Raw genomic sequence first — 22,044 nt, 5'->3', positions numbered from 1 at the left:
ACTTTAAGAACGGTCCACATCAAAAAAATCTTTAAAAACGAGAAAAAACTGAACTGTAACTTTATCTCCTATTTGTCTTTATCTTTAATTATCTCTAAAAATTTAAATATCATGACAATATTTTATTCTTTGACAATTTGAAAGTCATTGATTAAACCTGCTTAGATTGGTGCCAAGATACCACTTTGAGGTTTTTTTAATGTATTTATTTTATGCCTTGAATCATTTTTGTGATTTATGTTGGGTATTTCATCCTGATGTTGGTACTAAGCCTAACATGGTATTACGCAGTGTGTGCATGTGTGTGTGTGTGTGTACACAAAAACATATAAAAATACATAGATTTACACATACACATTCGATGGAGAGAAGGCTTTTTGGAAGTTGGGTGTTATTACACCATGTTTCAGAGGGAGAATTGAAGATGCAGAAGGGAGTGGGGAATGTTACAGTAGCCAGATCCTTGCGTAGACTAGAGTAGATGGGATCCAGTGCACAGGTCCAAGGGCTGGTCCCAGGTAAAAGTGTATCAATCATTCTTACAAGAGGAAAGCCAGAGGATGAGGTCACCATTGTGGAAGGATTGTTCAATGTGGTGGTGGGACTGTGAAGGAATTCTTTCTTGGAAGTGTCCAGTTTCTTAGTGAAATAGAAACAAGATAATCAGCTAGGAATGAGGAGGGAGAAGGAAGTATTGGAAATTGAAGGGGAAAGAAGATTTGAACCATCCTCTAAACATGGATAGTAAGACTGTGAATATAGCAAGCTGTTACTGAGATATCAGGGCCAATTTCTGAATTATTTCCATATGTATGTTAGCTTCAATTTAAGAGTTAATACCAATCTTTTAAAAGTCAATTTTAGTATAACAAAAATTCCAGATAAAGAGTGCCAATTTTTGACACTAACAGTTTTTTGTAACAGAATTTAGCATTTTACATATTAAATGTTTAAAGGAAAGTTCATGCTTAGAATATTGTATTAAACAAAGTATTTTAATGAGGTAATAAATGAGTGTTAAAAATGACTTAAGAAGAAAATATGTAAGAATACTCACCCAAGACCAGTACGTTTTCTGAAAGCTGTTACAGTTCTATTATTTGCTGCATTTTCTTAATTACTATGAGAAAGCAGTTTAAAAATTACCATTTTAATGGACATTTAAAAATATTTCCTTGAACTTTCCATTAAGTTGTTCTGTTTAATTGTTAGTTTAGAAAACGAAACACTGGTTAATCTGACATCTTGCGCCTATGTGTTGTAGGTACAATTTCGTTTTCCGTTAAAAGCAGGAAAAATGGTGATTCTCAGGAAGACTCAAATGAAGATAAAGATAGAGATCTAATACCCTCCTTTGAGAAGTCATTATTGGAACCATCTGACAAGTTTGATGAGGAAAAACCAGGTAAATTTATTATTATGGAGAGTTTCATGATCAATTTTTATAAACCCTCATCATTTACTTATAAATCAATAGATACTTTACTTTCATAATATGTATACAAATGTGTATTTCATATATCATCTGTAAGAATTGTATTATTTCAGGATTAACTTGATTTAGTTTACTTTCTGGATTTGTACTGCTATTAAAATTAGTAGATTATAATACTTCAGCTTGAAGGCTGCCTAATCTTTCATAAGTGAAAAACTTTACAAATATTTCTGTTACTAAACAAAAAATTTCAGTCAATTTCTAATAAAATGTTAATAAGTATATTATTTTAACAATGTAATGTGTTCTCCTTTTCTAAATATAGGAGATGATAGCAATCTCCCTCATATGCAAAAGAAAGCAAATGCTATTATTTCCCTTTCCCTTATTATAAAGTTTTATTTGAATGTTGTTAAACATCATATCGTTTCAGTAGAAATTCAAAGGAAAATGAGAGTATGGAGAGTTGGAATAGATAGGGCAGATTTCTTAGAGAGTGGGTAAATGAGTTCTCTTACGGGTGAGTAGCAGGGATGGAAGAGGGCAATAGAGAAGAGTGGGTCAACAGGGGCAAAGTTCTAGAAACAGAGGTGTACCAAAGAAGAAATCTTTATTGAATGAATTTCTGTTTAATCAGGATTCTTCAGAGAAACAGATACCACTATAATATAATATAATATAATATAATATAACATAATATAACATAATGTAATACAACACAATATAATGCAATACAATATAATATAGTACAATATAATACAATAACCTATATCTATAGAGAGACATTTTAAGGAATTGGCTAACATAACTATGGAGACTGGCAAGTCCAAAATCTGTAGGGCAAGCGAGCAGGGTAGACAGTTAGGTAAGAGTTGCTGTTGCAGTCATGAGTCCAGATTCCCCAGGGCAGACTGGGCAGGCTACAAGCTCAAGCAGGGTTTCCATGTTTCACACTTGGCTAAGAATTGCTTCTCCTTCAGGTCACTTCAGTCTTTGCTCTTAGGGCCTCCAACTGACTGGAGTTGGCCCATTCACATTAAGCAGAGTATTCTGCTTTACTCAAAGTCTACCAATTAAAGTATTCACATATTTTTTAAAAAAAATACCTTCCCAGCAACATTTAGATTGGTGTGTAATCAAACAACTGGACACCATAGTCCAGCCAAGTTGACACATAAAATGTACCATCACAGAATACGTGAATTAAGAGTGATATTTAGGCACTATTCAAAATAGTTTGGGAAGGGAAGAGCAGTTGGAGCAAAAGCTAGGCCACTGCAACAGCTAACTGGGTTTGAAGTGAAGAGGAGAATGTCTTTTAGGGTGGTGATGGGGAGAGAGAAATACCATGAAAGGTGGAAAACATTTCAGAGACTAGCATTAGATGACTCTTGAGAGAGAAGACAGGAAGTGAGAATTGATTCCAAAAAATAACAAGTTTTCTTTGTATCTTGTTTGTATCTTGGGGATCTTATCTAAGGGGCACACAAGGGGAAGGCACGAGAGGCAGGGGAAAGTGCTTCTCAAAGACTACTGATTAAAGTGTTCTTTGCAGGGGAGGTTGGGGGAGTCATGTTAGGAATTATATCTACTTGTGACTGTGTGGGCTGTTAAAATTTTTTAAAATTAAGTTTCAATTATTCAACATAATAAATCATATAAGAAACATTCTTATATTAAAATGTTTGTGCATATCATCGATTATTTTATTCCAACAAATTTCTTAGAATGAAATCATTGGCTCGAAGGGGATAAGCAATTCTTAAACATTTTAAACATGTTAAAGCGCTCTTCAAATTTCCATTATAATGTATAATATTATCTCTTTCAACCTGACCCTCATTAAAGCTGGGTGTTACCATCATTTTTCATATTTCCCTATTTGGAAGATTAGAAAATTCTTATTTAGTTGTTTTCATTTCTTTCTCTCCCAGCGTTACTGAAGTACAACTGAGTATTAAAAATTGTACATATTTCAGGTGGACAGCTTGATTAGATATACGTATACATTGTGAAATAATCACCACAATCAACCTAATTAACATATTATCATCTCACATAGTTACCACTTTTTCATGGAAGAAGGTAAAGACACTTAACGATCTACCTTCTAACTGAATATTGTTAAAATGTCCCTGCTATCCAAAGTGATCTATATTCAATGTAATGACCTATCACAATCCCAATGGCATATTTAAAAATATTTAATTTTTAGAGCAGTTTTAGGTCCACAGCAAAACTGAGAGGAAGGTTCAGAGTTTTCCCATATACATCCTGCCCTAACACATGGATTGTCTCCCCCATCGTTAATATCCCCCAGCAAAGTGGTACATGTGTCACAGTTAATAAGCCTGTATAGACACATACACACACACACACACACACACACACACACAAGATCTACCTTCTAAGCAAATTTCAAGTATACACTACCACCCTATTAACTATAATTACCTTGCTGTACATTAGATCTACAGAACTTACTCATTTTGCATAACTGAAATTTCCCTAATTGAAAAGAAATGTACTACTGAGCAATCAGTAAGAAAAAGACCAAAGTATTACAGGGAATGGAAGGGTTAATTCTGTTTGAGTAGGAATATGGGAAGGCCTGTCTGAAGAACTGCGGATACCTGTAGATACATTTTTCCTAGCTCTTAATCTATCTTGCAACCTGTCATCACACAGCTTAGATTTTTTTAAATAAAATGATCAGTGATATGCACAAATATTTTAATATAAGAATTTTTTATATGATTTATTATGTTGAATAATTGAAACTTAATTTTTAAATTTGATTAATTTTTTTTTCTTGGCTGCGTTGGGTCTTTGTTGTTGCACGCAGGCTTTCTCTAGTTGCGGCGAGGCGGGGCTACTCTTGGTTGTGGTGCACGGGCTTCTCATTGTGGTGGCTTCTCTTGTTGCGGAGCACGGGCTCTAGGCACACAGGCTTCAGTAGCTGTGGCACATGTGCTCAGTAGTTGTGGCTCGCGGGCTCTAGAGCACAGGCTCAGTAGTTGTGGCGCACGGGCTTAGTTGCTCCGCAGCATGTAGGATCTTCCCAGGCCAGAGCTCGACCTGTGTCCCCTGCATTGGCAGGCGGATTCTAAACCACTGCGACACCAGGGAAGTCTCGATTTAAAATGTTTTTGAATAAGTATTACCTGCCCATAATTTTTTTTCCATTTTTATTGAAAAATAATTGTCATACATCACTGTATAAGTTTAAGGTGTACAGCTTGATGGTTTGATTTACACATATTGTGAAATGCTTACCATAATGGGTTCCGCTAACATCCATCTTCTCATATAGATACAATAAGAAGAAAAGAAAGAAAAAAGAAAAAACAATTTTCTACTTATGAAGAGAACTCTTAGAATTTACTCTCTTAACTTTCCTATGTATCATACAGCAGTGTTAACTATAGTCATCATGCTGTACATTACATCCCTAGTACTTATTTATCTTATAACTGCAAGTTTATACCTTTAGACCACCTTCCTTCATTTCCCCCTACCCCTACCCTCTGCCTCTGGTAACCACACGTCTGATCTCTTTTTCTATGAGTTTGGGTTTTTTGTTATTGTTTTGTTTGTTTATTTTAGACTATACATATAAATGAGATCATACAGTATTTTTTCTTCTCTATCTGACTTATTTCACTTAGCATAATGCCTTCATAGTCCATCCACGTTGTCACACATGGTAGGATTTCCTTGTTTTTTAATGGCTGAATAAGATTCCATTGAATATACTATAACGTCTTTATCCATTCATTCGTTGGTAACACTTAGGTTGTTCCCATGTTTTGGCTATTGTAAATAATGCTGCTTTGAACAGGAAGATACAGATATCTTTTCCAGTTAGTGTTTTCACTTCCTTTGGATATATTCCCAGAAGTGAGATTGCTGGATCGTATGGTAGTTCTATTTTTAATTTTATGAGGATCCTCCAGACTGTTTTGTATAGTGGCCATATGAATTTACAGTCCCACCAACAGTGCACAAGGGTTCCCTTTTCTCCACATCCAAGCCAGCGTTTGTTATCTCTTGTCTCTTTGATCATGGCCATTCTAACAAGTATGATATCTCATTGTGGTTTTAACTTGCATTTCCCTAATGACTAGTAATGAACTTAAATTTAATAATGAATATTCTCTGAATGATAGAAATGTGTATATACAAATGCACACATATATATGGATCTATTAATTATATATGTGTATATCCCAGTGTATTTATATATGTATATGTCTATATATCTATGTCTTTATTGATATATTACACTTGAAATTTTATACAAAAAAATAAGTACTCTTGGTCATGAGATGGTGAATAATTTTTAGTTTTTAAAGTTTTTCAGTAATTTCTTAAATTGCTATAGTGAATACTCCTAATTTTAGAATTAGAAAAAAAGTTTTAATATGTTTAAAGCTTGTAGTTAAGCAAAGTTTAATAATTATTATTTTTGTTGTTCATCTCATTAATAAATTATCACTAATCCCACTCTCACCAATAAATTCATATTCATTGTATGTTTTTAGCTCTGTAGGAATTAAATTAGCTTCATCACAATACTACCTTATGTGATAGACACAGCAATTACAAATAGGAGGTGTTCTTGTCCCCGTGATTGTTAATTTTATGTGTCACCTTGGGTGGGTCATGGTGCCCAGATATTAGGTTAAACATTATTCTGGATGTTTTTGTAAAGGTGATTTTGTATGAGAATTACATTTAAATCTTTAGACGTTCAAAGAAGGTTGCCCTCCATAATGTGCGTGGGTCTTACCTAACCAGTTGAAGGTCTTAATAGAACAAAGACTGACATCTGCAGAGCAAAAAGGAATTCTACCTGTAGACTGCCTTTGGACTTGAACTCCAACTCTTCCCTGGGTCTCCAACCTGCTGGACTAACCTGCAGATTTTGGACTTACTGAGCCAATTATTTGAGCCATGCAATACAATTCAATATATTCAATGTAATTCAACAATTCAACATAATACAATGCAATGCATTTCAATGCAGTGCAAAACAAAACACTTTTTCAGAAGAGAGAGTCTGAGAACTGCACTGGTCTGGGCCCCTTATTTCATAGATAAGGAAATTAAGGCCCAGAGAGGCTTAGTGATTTACCTAAGTAAGTTAATCAAACACTGCAGTTCTTGGAATCTTTAAAACTTGACAATACTGATATGATATGCAAACAATTAACTGAAACTGAAGGTCATCTTAAACTGTAATCTAGCTCAACATTGGAGAATAAAGAATATCAAAGTGAGAAGCTGAGCAGATGAGAACAAATAGAAAACATGTGGGTTTGATGCCAGTACAAACCCTGCTACACAGGGCTTTTATGGTTGACCAGGGTTCTGGTTTCAGGATTTAACGGTGTGATTTTGGACATCACCGGCAGCGGAAAGGCCTGTTTTTTTAAAAAAAAAAAAGAGTTGGAAAACCCAGATGTAAACGTTACTTTCTCACCGCTTAGTCCTGTTAAAAAACAAAATTCAGCTGAGTAAATATGAAGATCTAATTGGCCTGATTCATCAATTCATTAATCAGGCGGCATCCCATCTAGCAAATAGAAAGCTACTCCCAGGTTTTATAGAAACGCTGGTGGAAGGGGTGGGGTATGGACAAGGAGGTTATTAGCAGGACAAAAGAAAGGATTGTTTCAGGCAAATTTACCTCACTAGAGCTGACCAGGAAATTGCAAAAAGTCCATTCCTGGGAGAGGTTGAAACTGCAGTTAAGTCTTGGTTTACTGTCCCAGAGGCAAGTGGCTCCACCTTGGGCCTGTTCTTTCTTTCTTCTTCTTTTTCTTTCCCCCCTCCCCACCTTCTCCTTTTTTTCCTCCTCCTTCTTTTTTTTCTTTTTAACAGTCCATACCCCATTTCAGCTTTTTTTGGGCTAAATTGCTAGGATCCTCTTTCACACTCCCAAAAAACCAGAAATTTCATAAACTATTTCTGATTTTTTCCTTAGGCTAAATTTTTATGGTACTAGAAATGTAGCCTTGTATATTGTAATACCATAGTTAGGTATTTCTACGTATAATATGTGAATACTTTGGGAATTAAGGGGGAAAGATTAGTTATTTCTTTTGAAATATTAATCCTTAAAAGTAAAACACTCTTATTTTTGTGGGGAACTTAGTGAGTTATGGGGCAGGCATGAGGCAGGGAGCTTTCACAGCCCATTCTCATGGCCATGCAGGCTGGGGCTTCTCTTATTGCTCACAAACTGTGATGAAATCAGCTTTTCACCTTCCTCACAGCTCTCTTGACAAATGAGTCCATCAGAAAGAGTTTGAAAATGATATCTAATTCATGTTTCTCAAATTTTTATGTTAAATATGGTTTTCTGAAACCTAAATTAAGATGTGCTATGTTTTTTTTCTTTTTTCAGATGATGCTATTAGCAGTTTACAAATCTGGTATTATCTTGAAATCCATAGTGCTCCTGGACCACCCTTAAACACTATTGAAGTGAAATGTATTGCTCTGGTAAGAACCCCATTAATTGTTCATAGACTCCTTTTCGCAAACAGTTGGGGCATTTATTGTAAACCTAAATTGCTATTCCTAAAAAAATATCTATATTAAATGAGCATTTTGGGATAAATTATTCAAATTACAGCAATTTTATTTTAAATCCAGTAAAATGTACCTTAAATGCTTATAGAAAACATCTTTTAGTTCAGTGGTATCATAGTGGCTGCCCCGATAAGCATTTTACCTGCATGTCTCAAGAATTACTAGAGCAAAATTAGCCTTAGCCTACATGCTTTCCTCACACATCTGATAAAAGCAGGACTGTGCTCTCTGGACTCTTTCAGTATTGATTCTTCCTGGTTTCTATAGCAGGCCTTTCACTCTGAAATACATTTCGAGCAACTGGCATAGATTTGGGGTTTTAAATAATACTGACAAAGAATAGGATTGTCTTATGTGAATTATTAAAGTATTACTAAATCCATGTCCAGAATTATTTGATAAAGCCAAATATTGAGTCTTCATTTAAATAAAATATGAGGACAATATTAATCGTTGTTAATTGCATTTTAATTTGATTTAATTAACTTGCAATTATCGTTAGTACTCATTTATTTAAATCAAATATTTAAACTTATAAATAATGGTTATTTTCATTTTTAAATATGCAGATGAATTTCTTCATAGAATGATTATTTAGAATCTTCAACTTTTGCTCCAACAGAAAATAAATTATTTCTGTCTGTAAATCAATTATTTGCTCACCTAATCTCTGGGTAAATCTCCATTGAGGCATAGAAAATGGATGGTTAAACTACTGAAATGCACTCAAGTGCCACTTGCAAAAGCTTTCTCTTCTACCTAGAAAATTATTTAGTGGGATGATGATAGGATCATTTCACTCAGTGAAAATGTCCTATTTCCGTGACCCTGTTATCACTGCAGAATAAAATCTTTATTAAAGATTATTTTTAAATGACATAACTTTAATTATGAGACCACTTACATCTTTAGCTATAGGCAAAAGAGGATGTTAGGGTTAGTGTTTTGGAACTTCTCAGAGGAGGAAGGACATTTACATGAAGATAGAAAAGCAAATGTTTGGTAAATAAGTATTTGCTGGGCCATGCAGAGACAATGGGGCACAGAGAGAAATTTTAACAAACAGACTTTGCTAGGTTCCTCCTGTCTACACACCTAGTTCACGCTAGTCTATGGTGATAGCTCCCTTCCTGGAATATGTCCTCTCTCTACATTCTTTTAGGCAGTTAGGGGGAAGGTCAGAGTTCCTTCCTGAGTCTTTTGGGCTTTGATTGGTTTCAGTTTGAAATAATCCACATGCCAAAGAGACATTTTCAGGCGGCAAATTTTGCTTGAGTACAATAGTTATCTCTTTATCAGGACACAGGAGAAAAAAAATTTTTAAACGGGTCCAGGAGAAATTGGGACCATGAGGTGGCACCTCAAAAAGGGAGACATTGGCTTCCTTACTAATAAGGAGCAAGACTTAGCACCACTAGATTGCTCTCTTTGCGAATACAGGCAGATGTGCTGTACTAATTAAATGTTCACTTTCAACAGAAGTTGGTGGAGAAGGGGAGTCATTTTCAAGTAACTTTGCCCAAATAGGCTACCAATGACAGTGATGTTGCCAAATTACTAAGTTTTCCCACCTTTCTTATAGTAATTACCTAAGGTAAAAACTTGTTAGCTCTATAACTTTCAGACATGAAGATTTAGTCGTTGGAGATGGTATGGGTTGTTTTAAATAATCCCATCAAATAAACCTTTGTGCACTTCTTGAAGAACATGCTTTCTGAATACTTTCAGAAGTACACTAAAATGGCTATCCACACCAATATATAGTTTCCTAATATTTTTGACTGCATTTGCTGTGTTTGCTAAACTTTTGAGAAATACTATACTTAATCCTTAGATCGTCAGATGTGGCGATGAAGGTTTCAAGACACTAAGTCTTCTCTGATTTTCCATCTGTATCTCAGCTTTGGTTACATTCAACTCAATTTCCACACCTTCCCTAGAGATGAATGAATGGTTAGAATCTCTTTAAATAGGGTTTTTGTAAGAAATATTTACATCCTCGAGGTACATAAATTTGCTTACTTCTTACAGCAGGTTCCAAAAATCAGGTTATATTTATAATAAACAATTGGCTGATAGTAGTCCGTTCTCTTTTATGTAAAGTATTTAGGATGTCTTTTTGAATCTTTTTTCTTCCAGTTTTATTGAGATATAATTGACATACAGCACTGTATAAGTTTAAGGTGTACTGGATAATGGTTTGACTTACATACATTATGAAAGTTTAGTGAACATCCATCATCTCAGATAGATGCAAAATAAAAGAAAAAGAAGATTTGTATAACTGAAAATAAAGCAAACAAACATACAGAGTATGTGTGAAAGTGGAATCCTGTATGAGCTTTTAATTCTTTGCTTATTAATGACCTTGATCATTGTTCTTTCTGTACGATTGTTGGGCATTTATATTTCTAGTTGTGTGAATTTGCCTTTAAATTTTAGGTTTCGCTTTTATAAGTAATCAAACAAATTGCTCTTTTCCTACGTGATTTTTTCCCTGGCTTTTCCTGTTAAACATGGAGACCCTTGCCAATCTGGAGATTTAATAAATATTCATATTCCTTAAAAAAAAAAAGTAAAAGAAGAAAATTTTTTTCATTGTGATGAGAACTCTTAGGATTTACTTTCTTAACAACTTTTCTATAAAACATACAGTAGTGTTAATTATCTTTGTCAGGTAGTACATTACATCCCTAGTGCTTATTTACCTTATACCTGGAATTTTGTACCTTTTGACCACTTACATCCTTTTGCCCCTCCCGCCACCCTCTGACTCCTGTAAACACAAATCTGATCTCTTTTTCTATGAGTTTGTTTGTTTGGTTTACAACATAGGGATTCAATATTTTTATACATTACAAAATGAGCACTACTGTCTTGGAAATTTTAATGGGTAATAGCTGCTATTACATTTTCTTTGAACACAAAAATCTCCTGTGTATCATATAGTTTGGGTGTGGTAGAATGATGAGCGTAATCTACTGTCTTCCCATTGACAGTCAGTAATTTCAATATATAGCAATGAGCTGAAAACAAATCTTAAGTTTGTAAATAAAACCTTATAGGCTTTAAATTTTAGGTCAGTCATAGCCTTCATAATATTTGTTCTCTTGTCAGTGAAAATTGCATGACCATTTCTTTACGTATTTTTTCATTCTGTAATCAACCTTCAATTAAATTCATTATATTGTTAATGGTGAGGCCCAGAAACCTCTCCACAAGTTAGTAAGAGAGAAGCAGAGTTAAAAACACTATTAATCCACTTGGTATCAAATATAACAACATGTATCAGTTGCCAACCATTTCCAATAAGTTTTTAGTTTAAAATTTTAGCCTCCATGATATGAAAACTGTATTTTGAGGTTTTCATTTTATGTATTTTCTTCTTTCCTTCAGGTTTTTATATTCTTAATTTTTTCTGTGTTAAAAATAATATATCATGAGTATTTGTACATGTTATTGAAATTTTTAATCCTCATGAAATGTTGAAGTAGCAAAAAATAACATTCTGCTCTGAATTTATCTTGACAAGTTGTGAAAAATTCTTAAATAGGATTTTTAAAAAATCTCATGGCCTATTTATATTAAATCATATATATATAGCTGTGCCATAGATAGATAGAAACATAGATACTGTCTCTCCATATATAGGTAGATACATATATGCAGGTAGATATGAATATATCCTTATATCTAAATCTTTTTTTAACATCTTTATTGGAGTATAATTGCTGTACAATGGTGTGTTAGATACTGCTGTATAACAAAGTGAATCAGCTATACATATACATATATCACCATATCCCCTCCCTCTTGCATCTCCTTCCCACCCTCCCTATCCCACCCCTTTAGGTGGTCACAAAGCACCAAGCTGATCTCCCTGTGCTATGCAGCTGCTTCCCACTAGCTATCTATTTTACATTTGGTAGTATACATAAGTGCATGCCACTCTCTCACTTTGTCACAGTTTACCCTTCCCCCTCCCCGAGTCCTCAAGTCCATTCTCTATGTCTGCATCTTTATTCCTGTCCTGCTCCTAGGTTCTTCAGAACCATTTTTCTTTAGATCCCATATATATATGTTAGCATACGGTATTTGTTTTTCTCTTTCTGACTTCACTCTGTACGACAGACTCTAGGTCCATCCACCTCACTACAAATAACTCAATTTTGTTTCTTTTTATGGCTGAGTAATATTCCATTGTATATATGTGCCACATCGTCTTTATCCATTCATCTGTCGATGGACACTTAGGTTGCTTCCATGTCGTGGCTATTGTACATAGAGCTGCAATGAACACTGTGGTACATGACTCTTTTTGAGTTATGGTTTTCTCAGGGTATATGCCCAGTAGTAGGATTGCTGGGTCGTATGATAGTTCTAATTTGTAGTTTTTTAAGGAACCTCCATACTGTTCTCCATAGTGGCTGTATCAATTTACATTCCCACCAACAGTGCAAGAGGGTTCCCTTTTCTCCACACCCTCTCCAGCATTTATTATTTCTAGATTTTTGGTGATGGCCATTCTGACCAGTGTGAGGTGATACCTCATTGTAGTTTTGACTTGCATTTCTCTAATGATCAGTGATGTTGAGAATCCTTTCATGTGTTTGTTGGCAATCTTTATATTTTCTTTGGAGAAATGTCTGTTTAGGTCTTTGCCCATTTTTGGATTGGGTTGTTTGTTTTTTTGATATTGAGCTGCATGGGGTGCTTGTAAATTTTGGAGATTAATCCTTTGTCACTTGCTTCATTTGCAAATATTCTCTCCCATTCTGAGGGCTGTCTTTTTGTCTTCTTTATGTTTTCCTTTGCTGTGCAAAAGCATTGAAGTTTCACTAGGTCCCATTTGTTTATTTTGTTTTTATTTCCATTTCTCTAGGAGGTGGGTCAAAAGGGATCTTGCTGTGATGTATGTCATAGAGTGTTCTGCCTATGTTTTCCTTTAAGAGTTTGATAGTTTCTGGCCTTACATTTAGGTCTTTAATCCATTTTGAGTTTATTTTCATGCATGGTGTTAGGGAGTGTTCTAATTTCATTCTTTTACATGTAGCTGTCCAGTTTTCCCAGAAAGACTTATTGAAGAGGCTGTCTTTTCTCCATTTTATAGTCTTGCCTCCTTTATCAAAAATAAGGTGACCATATGTGCATGGGTTTATCTCTGGGCTTTTGATCCTGTTCCATTGTTCTATATTTCTGTTTTTGTGTCAGTACCATACTTCTTGATTACTATAGCTTTGTAGTGTAGTCTGAAGTCAGGGAGTGTGATTCCTCCAGCTCTGTTTTTCTTTCTCAAGATTGCTTTGGCTATTGGGGGTCTTTTGTGTTTCCATACAAATTGTGAATTTTTTTGTTCTAGTTCTGGGAAAAATGCCAATGGTTTTTTGATAGGGATTGCATTGAATCTGTAGATTGCTTTGGGTAGTAGAGTCATTTTCACAATGTTGATTCTTCCAATCCAAGAACATGGTATATCTCTCCATCTGTTTGTATCATCTTTAATTTCTTTCTTCAGTGTCTTATAGTTTCCTGCATACACATCTTTTGTCTCCTTAGGTAGATTTATTCCTAGGTATTTTATTCTTTTTGTTGCAATGCTAAATGGAAGTGTTTCTCTAATTTCTCTTTCAGATTTTTCATCACTAGTGTATAGGGGTACAAGAGATTTCTGTGCATTAATTTTGTATCCTGCTACTTTACCAAATTCATTGATTAGCTCTAGTAGTTTTCTGGTAGCATCTTTAGGATTCTCTATGTATAGTATCATGCCATCTGCAAACAGTGACAGCTTTACTTCTTCTTTTCCAATTTGGATTCCTTTTATTTCTTTTTCTTCTCTGATTGCTGTGGCTAAAACTTCCAAAACTATGTTGAATAATAGTGGTGAGAGTGGGCAACCTTGTCTTGTTCCTGATCTTAGAGGAAATGGTTTCAGTTTTTCACCATTGAGAACAATGTTGGCTGTGGGTTTGTCATATATGACCTTTATTATGTTGAAGTAAGTTTTCTCTATGCCTGCTTTCTGGAGGATTTTTATCATACGTGGGTGTTGAATTTTGTCAAAAGCTTCTTCTGCATCTGTTGAGATGATCATATGATTTTTATCCTTCAGTTTGTTAATATGGTGTATCACATTGATTGATTTGCGTATATTGAAGGATCCTTGCATTCCTGGGATAAACCCCACTTGATCATGGTGTATGATCCTTTTAATGTGCTGTTGGACTCTGTTTGCTAGTATTTTGTTGAGGAGTTTTGCATCTATGTTCATCAGTGATATTCGCCTGTAGTTTTCTTTTTTTGTGACATTTTGTCTGGTTTTGGTATCAGGGTGATGATGGCCTCGTAGTATGAGTTTGGGAGTGATGAACACCATTTATTGCGAAGAATATTTTCCCCCACTGAGGGCTCCCTTATCAAATAATTGACCATATATTCATGGGTTTATTTGTGGGCTCTCAATTCTGTTCCTTTGGTCTGTGTGTCTGTGGGTAAGTTGGTTCAGTGGCTTGTATAGGCTTCCTGGTGCAAGTGACTGGTGCCTGTGTTCTAGTGGGTGGGAGTGGATCTTGTCTTTCTGGTGGACAGGGCACTTCCAGTGGTGTTTTTTGGGGTGTCTGTGAACTTATTATGATTTTAGGCAGCCTCTCTGCTAATGGGTGGGTTTGTGTTCCTGTCTTGCTAGTTGTTTGGCAATGAGCGTCCAGCACTTGAGCTTGCTGGCTGTTGGCTGGAGCTGGGTCTTAGTGTTGAGATGGAGATCTCTGGGAGAGCTCTCGCCGATTGATATTATGTGGGGCTGGGAGGTCTCTGGTGGTTAGTGTCCTGGACTCAGCTCTCCCACCTCAGAGGCTCAGGCTTGACACCTGGCTGGAGCACCAAGACCCTGTCAGCCACATGGCACAGAAGAAAAGGAAAAAAAAAAATCAAAAAAAAATTTAATAATAAAATTTTAAAAATAATAATGAAATTAAAAAATAACAAAGTAAAAAAAAAAAGAGAGCAACTAAACCAATAAAGAAATCCACCAGTGATAACAAGCACTAAAAACTAAACTAAGATAAAGATAAAAATCAGAAACAAATCAGTCACAGGCAACAAACCCCAAGTCTACAGTTGCCCCCAAGTCCACCACCTCAATTTTGGGAACATTCGTTGTCTATTCAGAACATTCGTTGTCTATTCAGGTATTCCTCAGGGTTCATCAAGTTGATTGTGGAGATTTAATCTTCTGCTCCTGAGGCTGCTGGGAGAGATTTCCCTTTCTCTTCTTTGTTCGCACAGCTCCTGGGATTCAGCTTTGGATTTGGCCCTGCCTTTGCGTGTAGGTCGTCTTGAGGGCATCTGCTCCCCACCCAGACAGGAGGCGGTTAAAGCAGCAGCTGATTAGGGCTCTGTTACTCAGAGGCTGGGGAGAGGGAGGGCTACGGTAGTCATAATTGGAGTGCGGGACAAGCCTGCAGCGTCAGAGGGCAGCATAATGTTGCCACGGCCTGAGGAGCACTGTGTGTTCTCCCAGGAAAGTTGTCCCTGGATCACAGGACCCTGGCAGTGGCGGGCTGCACAGGCTCCTGGGAAGGGTGTGGGTTGTGACCTGTGCTTGCAAACTGGATTCTTGGTGGCAGCGGTAGCAGCCTTAGTGGTTCATGCCAGTCTCTGGGGTCTGAGCTGATAGCCGCAGCTTGTGCCCATCTCTGGAGCTTGTTTAGGTGGTGCTCTGCCTTCTGTGGGCACACGAGGAAGGAATCCCGTCTCCTCACACACCCGGAAACAATGGTCTCTTGCCTCTTCGGCAGCTCCAGACTTTTTTCCGGACTCCCTCCCGGCTAGCTGTGGTGCACTAACCCCTTCAGGCTTTGTTTACGCCGCCAACCCCAGTCCTCTCCCTGGGATCCGACCGAAGCCAGAACCTCAGCTCCCAGCCCCTGCCCACCCCGGTGGGTGAGCAGACAAGCCTCTTGGGCTGGTGAGTGCTGGTCAGCACCGATCCTCTGTGCGGGAATCTCTCCGCTTTGCCCTCTGCACCCCTGTTGCTGTGCTCTCCTCCGCGGCTCCGAAGCTTCCCCCCTCCGCCCCCTGCAGTCTCCGCCCGCGAAGGGGCTTCCTAGTGTGTGGAAAGCTTTTCTCCTTCACAGCTCCCTCCCAGTGGTGCAGGTCCCATCCCTTTTCTTTTGTCTCTGTTTTTTCTTTTTTCTTTTGCCCTAACCAGTACGTGGGGAGTTTCTTGCCTTTTGGGAAGTCTGAGGTCTTCTGCCTGCATTCAGTAGGTGTTCTGTAGGAGTTGTTTCACATGTAGATATATTTCTGGTGTATTTGTGGGGAGGAAGGTTATCTCCATGTCCTACTCCTCTGCCGTCTTGAAGGTCCCCTCTATATCTATATCTTGAGACAGAGAGAGCCTATATTAAACAGACTAAGCAGGAGGGTACTTCCTAGGTATTTGTCCCTGTAATTAGACATGTTTCTATTTGTCACTGCTTTTCATAGTTTTTCCCCCTTCAAGGTTGTGGGAAATGTCTGAATACACGTGAACAAACCTATAGACTCTGCAGGAGTTTCTGGCTTTTTCACAACTCCTCAGTGCCTATCAGTGCATCCTCACCCGACATCACTCCCAGTCTGGAATTATCTCCCACTTTGATTGCACACATCCAATGACTCAGATTGGATGGCCAAGGACTGGAGTTGGTGAGGGGGGATGTGAGGCATGACTTCCATAGACACAGTGACATGTAGATGGCAGTAGCAGAGGAATGACAATGGTGCTTGTAGTTTACAGCTGTCTACCTGATTCCTCTGAGTCCTGAACTGCTTGCACTGACTTTTCAATTTAGAAAAATTACTAGGACAGACTATAGTTATCACTTCTTCTGAATTACATGGTACACTTCAAAATCCCCTTTGGTACAATTTATTTATTGACTTGATAATGTTTTCAAGTTGAATAAAATTAAAATTCCTCAATAATATGCCTTATTTAAATTAATATTATTGTGGTTTTGGACCTCAGAAATAATCCTTTTATAATGATTATCTTCTAGGAGAAGATATGGTGAAAAATACTTCCTGCTAGTGCATATTGAATTGTCATTGACTCAATTAGGCTTTTATGGGCAAAAATAATAATAATCTTCATTTTCTGTGACCCATTAAGAATAGGAATTGATGAAGTTTTCGGTAGAAATACTCAGTGAATTAAATTATTCCTGTTCAGAGAAGGTGTGAACCAGCAACCAAATGATAAAGTTAACCCAGTGTCTTTCTCCCATCTGAGGCAGCTGTTCTTTCCCAATAACTTTCATGAAAGAGGTCAGCCTGAGTTAACTTGATATTTTTAAACTCCTCCTGAGTCAGATTTTATGAGTGTTTTTGCTGTATTATTTAGTTCAGTGTTGTGATTATCCAGAATATTAGACGTATTAACAACTAGATTTATATACAAACATTAAAGCCTCTTAAAAATTGCATATTTTCTTATTTAATGAATATTTACTGTCTCTCGTATCCCTGGCACTATTCTAGATGCTGAGGAAAGTGATGAACAATACAAACAAGGCTCCTGTTTGCATGGAGCTAATATTTTAGTTGCGTTAGAGAGGAAACAAAAATAAAATTGAAATGGGATACTCTATGTGAAGTTTTTCTATTGTCTTAGATTTTCAAGTAAAATACAAACCCGAGAACTATAGATAATTCTTTCTCCATGCTGTGAAAGGTTTTGCTATGCCACTTAATTAGGACTCACTAAATGTATAAGTTAGGGCATCTCTAGCTGATATAACAAACTCCAGAATTTCAGTGGTTTAACACAATCAACATTTTTAATAATTGTAACAGTGTGGTTCATTTGTTCCTGGTTAGTGGCTGGCGCCCTCCATGTTGAGATCCCAGGATTCAGACTCCTCCCATATGGTGAATCCATCATCCTTTAGGGCCTCAAAGGTTCTTGCACATGGGTGGAGAAAGAGAAAAGAGAGGAGAGAATTCCCGCTAGTCACATAGAAGTGGCACACATCACTTCAACTCACATACTATTGGAGTGAACTAGTCACACAGCTATGCCTGGGTGCAGGAGGGTCTGGGAAATGTAACCTCTGATTGGATAGCTGCTACCCAATGATATCTTTATATTGTGAAGGAGAGCACAGAATTTTGCTGGAGAAATGATATTTCTGCTGTGTCTAGGGAGATGAGAAATCTTTAGCCTATCATCCGCTTTCTAGCCTGTGTATGCCACGGCCAGAACACAAAGAGAGTGGCGGTGTTTTCTTTAAGGAGTGGAAACTGACAGTTTAATGCCCATTAGATTTTGGTGCGTTCCTGCCCACAGATTGGACCGTATGTAAAGGGAAAATGGCTAGAGTGAAAGCAGCTACACTTCCACTGACACATGATAAGACCTTCTGGATCAAAATGGATTTTACTCTGTGGAAGGAGACTGGGCTTGGACTGTTTTAAAAGAATCTGCCTCAAGGTACATTCTACTAGAGTGAGAAGAACCCAGAAGAGTCTACATGGGGGTAATGCTAGAAAGAGTAAGAAAGAGGGACCTAGCAAGTCAGCTGGAGAAGATCACCCAGCATCAATTAAATAAATGGCCTTTGTTCTTTTACCTCTCATCCCATCTACATCCTGTAACCTGAAGGATCCATATTAGCACAGTGATTGCAGGAGGGGAGGAAGTCAGAGCAGGGAATTGAAAAGAACAGATCATGTCTACCTTCTTCACAGGCAGTCTGAAAAATCAGTAGATAGTCCTGGAAGTGGGGACGGTGTGCCAGGGAGAGAAATCAGGAAAAGTATTTGTTGGATGTGAGATGAAAGTGTTGATTGATTTTGTATTTCTTTATATATCTGACAGTGAGACTGCTCTAGCATTGCGAACCATCCTAAGATAACAACAGGGGTGGGGAAAGGGAGATCCTGCCTGGTTTGGAGAGCAGCAGTGGAGGAGAGAAACCATTTTCAGATTACACTCCACTAAGTTTAGTTCACCAGGTGAACCCATTACCATGACCATAAATGGACAAGATGAATTTAGACAGTGATAATGCTACAAACGAAAATAGTCCAAGGTTTCATTGAGGATGACACAAAGACTGAAGCAGTACAACCAGGTAGAGAGACTAACCAATGTATAAGCCCTTGGGACAAAATCAGCTTGGTGGGAAGGGGCCTGCCAGGAAGGAGCCCAGGCACTCCAGGAACAGAAAAGAGGCTTGTGAGGCTGGAGCTTGGACAGAAATGGTAAAGGTATGATTTGCGATCAGAGGTGTCTATAGGACACCATCTTGTAGGACCTCAAAAGGCAAGATGAGAGTTTTTATTCCTTGTGCAATTAGAAACCACTAGGAGGTGTGAAGAAGGGAATGACCTGATCTAATTTATGTTTTTAAATCTCTCAAAATGTTTCTTCTGTTTTAAGAAAATAATAAACATATAATATGTATTTAGATGCTGAAAATATTTTATATTTGTTTTAAGATGAACACAGATAGTCAAATTCCCTTTGAAAAGGTTTATAACTTAACAAAATTCAGTTCAGTTGTTTGTACATATTTTAAAATAGTATTCCAGACTTCTCTGAGTATTTGAACTTTTTCGATAGTCTAAATTTCAGCATCTTATGAATGTTCTCATGCTTTAAAATCTTTACCTATATTCCACAGGATTAAATATCCCCAATTTGGTCTCTCTACAAAGGATTGTGAGAAATGGAAGCAGTTTCTTTAAACAGTCATTATGTTAGCTAAAATATTCCTTAAGTACAATCAAGAGAAAAATACTAGACAACTTATGGAGGAATACTCTCTATCATTGAACCTAAAAGAGGCCATGTGAAGATGAAAGACAACTTTTGAAGTCACCATATACAGTCATTACTATTTTTCAAAAAAAATAATCAGTCAAAACTGATTTATATTTAATTCTAAACATAAACTGAAAAAAATCCACTCATCAAAGTGGAGTAAAATGCCATTGGCAAGATATACAGTAGCCCATTATTTCAAACTTTTTAAATATATCAAGTGTTCACAGAAATTTAACTGACTTTGTACTTCCTATTGAATAACTTATTTATCAAAAAATGGAATGGGGGTAGTAGGATACCTTAGGCAGCAAGACTATTAACCATTTTTGCAGAGTAATTTTTTACACATTTTGTTTTGTATGTTATTTACTCAAAATAGTTATGTATTTCTGGATTACGTAGATAACTCAAAGGAGGTGTTCCAAGAATAAATTTACAAATTTTGATCATTTGGTAAAATGGTGAATGACAAAAATTTCCTTTCTTTAACTTACTGAATACATCAGATATTTAAAGAAATATCTAATTTTTATGGCCTTAAGAAATCTAGTTGGAAAATTAATCTTGTCCAAATTAATTTTGACATTATTTTGGCAGATGGATATTTAATAAAAATTATTTATATAATACCATATATGAAAGGTATCATTTAGGGATTTTTATCTGTTTAAACTTTGAAGAAAATAATATTCAAACCATAATGAAAGTTAGAAATTAGTTTTTATAATATTGTAGTTAAATTTGACATATATTTTACCATGGTAGGAGTACAGAACAATTAATTGGAAACTTCAGTCATTTTAGTATAATGAAATATTCATTTCTATTGAGTCTGTTGCTATTTTCAAGACTCCAGAGAATTTGGTTGCAGGGATTCTCCAGTGACTGCGGTGGTACTTAGTGCTTGTAAGCAATTGATGATTGCTCTCTGGAAGGCTGCTCTGTGAAGAATTTTGAGGGGGCATCCAGTCCTACTGGATAAGAGTGAAATGATCAGGTAGTGATACTTGCAATGGATATGTCAAGGAGGAGCTGTGACAGAGGTGCCCCTTAGCTGCCATCCACATTTCCCAAGAGATTTGGCCAACTGTGTAGAATGTCATCACACATTTGTAACACAAAGCATGCTTCTGTTATATGGCTTGTAGTTCACAGAGGAAACAGTAGCTTTAAAGTGGTTTTGTTTTATTTTGTATTCATAGTTTACATGTGATAAGACAAAGCAATTCCATATTCCAGTACTTTTTTCCTTTTTAGACCAGAGTTTTTCAATGTACAGGTCTCAGAATGTGACTGGGTCAAAATGAGCATTATTTTTTAAAGAGATGACTAGAATAGAGTAGAGTAGAATAGAATAGATCATAGAAATCACATGTGGTAAGAGTAGGGACTGTTTTGTGAAACTTCCGTTTCAGTAGTATGTGTATATGAGCTGATGGTGATATAAAAATGAATTACTGTGATAATCAGTGTTTTAGATCTTAGCATTTTTACTACTTTGAAGAAGCTATAGTACTTCCTTGGTGGCGCAATGGTTAAGAATCTGCCTGCCAATGCAGGGGACACGGGTTCGAGCCCTGCTCCAGGAAGATCCCACATGCCACAGAGCAGCAAAGCCCATGCATCACAACTACTGAGCCTGTGCTCTACAGCCCGCGAGCCACAACACTGAGCCCACGTGCCACAACTACTGAAGCCTGTGTGCCTAGAGCCCGTGTTCCGCAACAAGAGAAGCCACCACAATGAGAAACCCGTGCACCACAACAAAGAGTAGCCCCTGCTCACCACAACTAGAGAAAGCCCGTGCGCAGCAATGAAGACCCAATGCAGCCAAAAATTAAAAAAAAAAAAGGAAGCTATAGCAGTGTCTTAAACTGACACTTCCTCTGAAGAAATTTGAGTAATAGACCAGGACACATATCTAGTCTGAGATGTCTCATTTCAATTTTCTGTCCAAAGACCTGGGCAAAGTTTCTAGGCTAATATATGGTGGTTGGTATTTGTTATCATGGCATATTCCTTTGGGTTAGTTGTTGATTTGCTTGACCCTCAGAAACTTCCTAGGAGTCTGTGTTCTGTAACAGTCTTATAAAATATGTCAGGTTGCCTAAGAAATAGTAAATTTTGTGATGTAATGCCACTGTTGAGTTTTTCGCATGTTATATCTTATTTTTCCTTCTTTATAATTATGAGCATG

General features: G+C 36.8%; 1 protein-coding gene across 1 annotated transcript in view; it reads left to right on the top strand.

Annotated features, from left to right (window-relative positions):
* CFAP47 (cilia and flagella associated protein 47) overlaps positions 1 to 22,044 on the top strand; it is a 505,984-nt gene that overhangs the window by 386,810 nt on the left and 97,130 nt on the right. The window contains 3 exon segments of the mRNA XM_069540349.1: positions 1,265 to 1,361; positions 7,734 to 7,746; positions 7,820 to 7,945. Of these exon segments, the coding sequence (XP_069396450.1) occupies positions 1,265 to 1,361; positions 7,734 to 7,746; positions 7,820 to 7,945 (236 nt within the window).

Source organism: Delphinus delphis, chromosome X (assembly GCF_949987515.2).
Source record: "Delphinus delphis chromosome X, mDelDel1.2, whole genome shotgun sequence".
Taxonomy (NCBI): Eukaryota; Metazoa; Chordata; class Mammalia; order Artiodactyla; family Delphinidae; genus Delphinus; species Delphinus delphis.
This window is presented reverse-complemented; position numbering and strand designations above follow the sequence as displayed.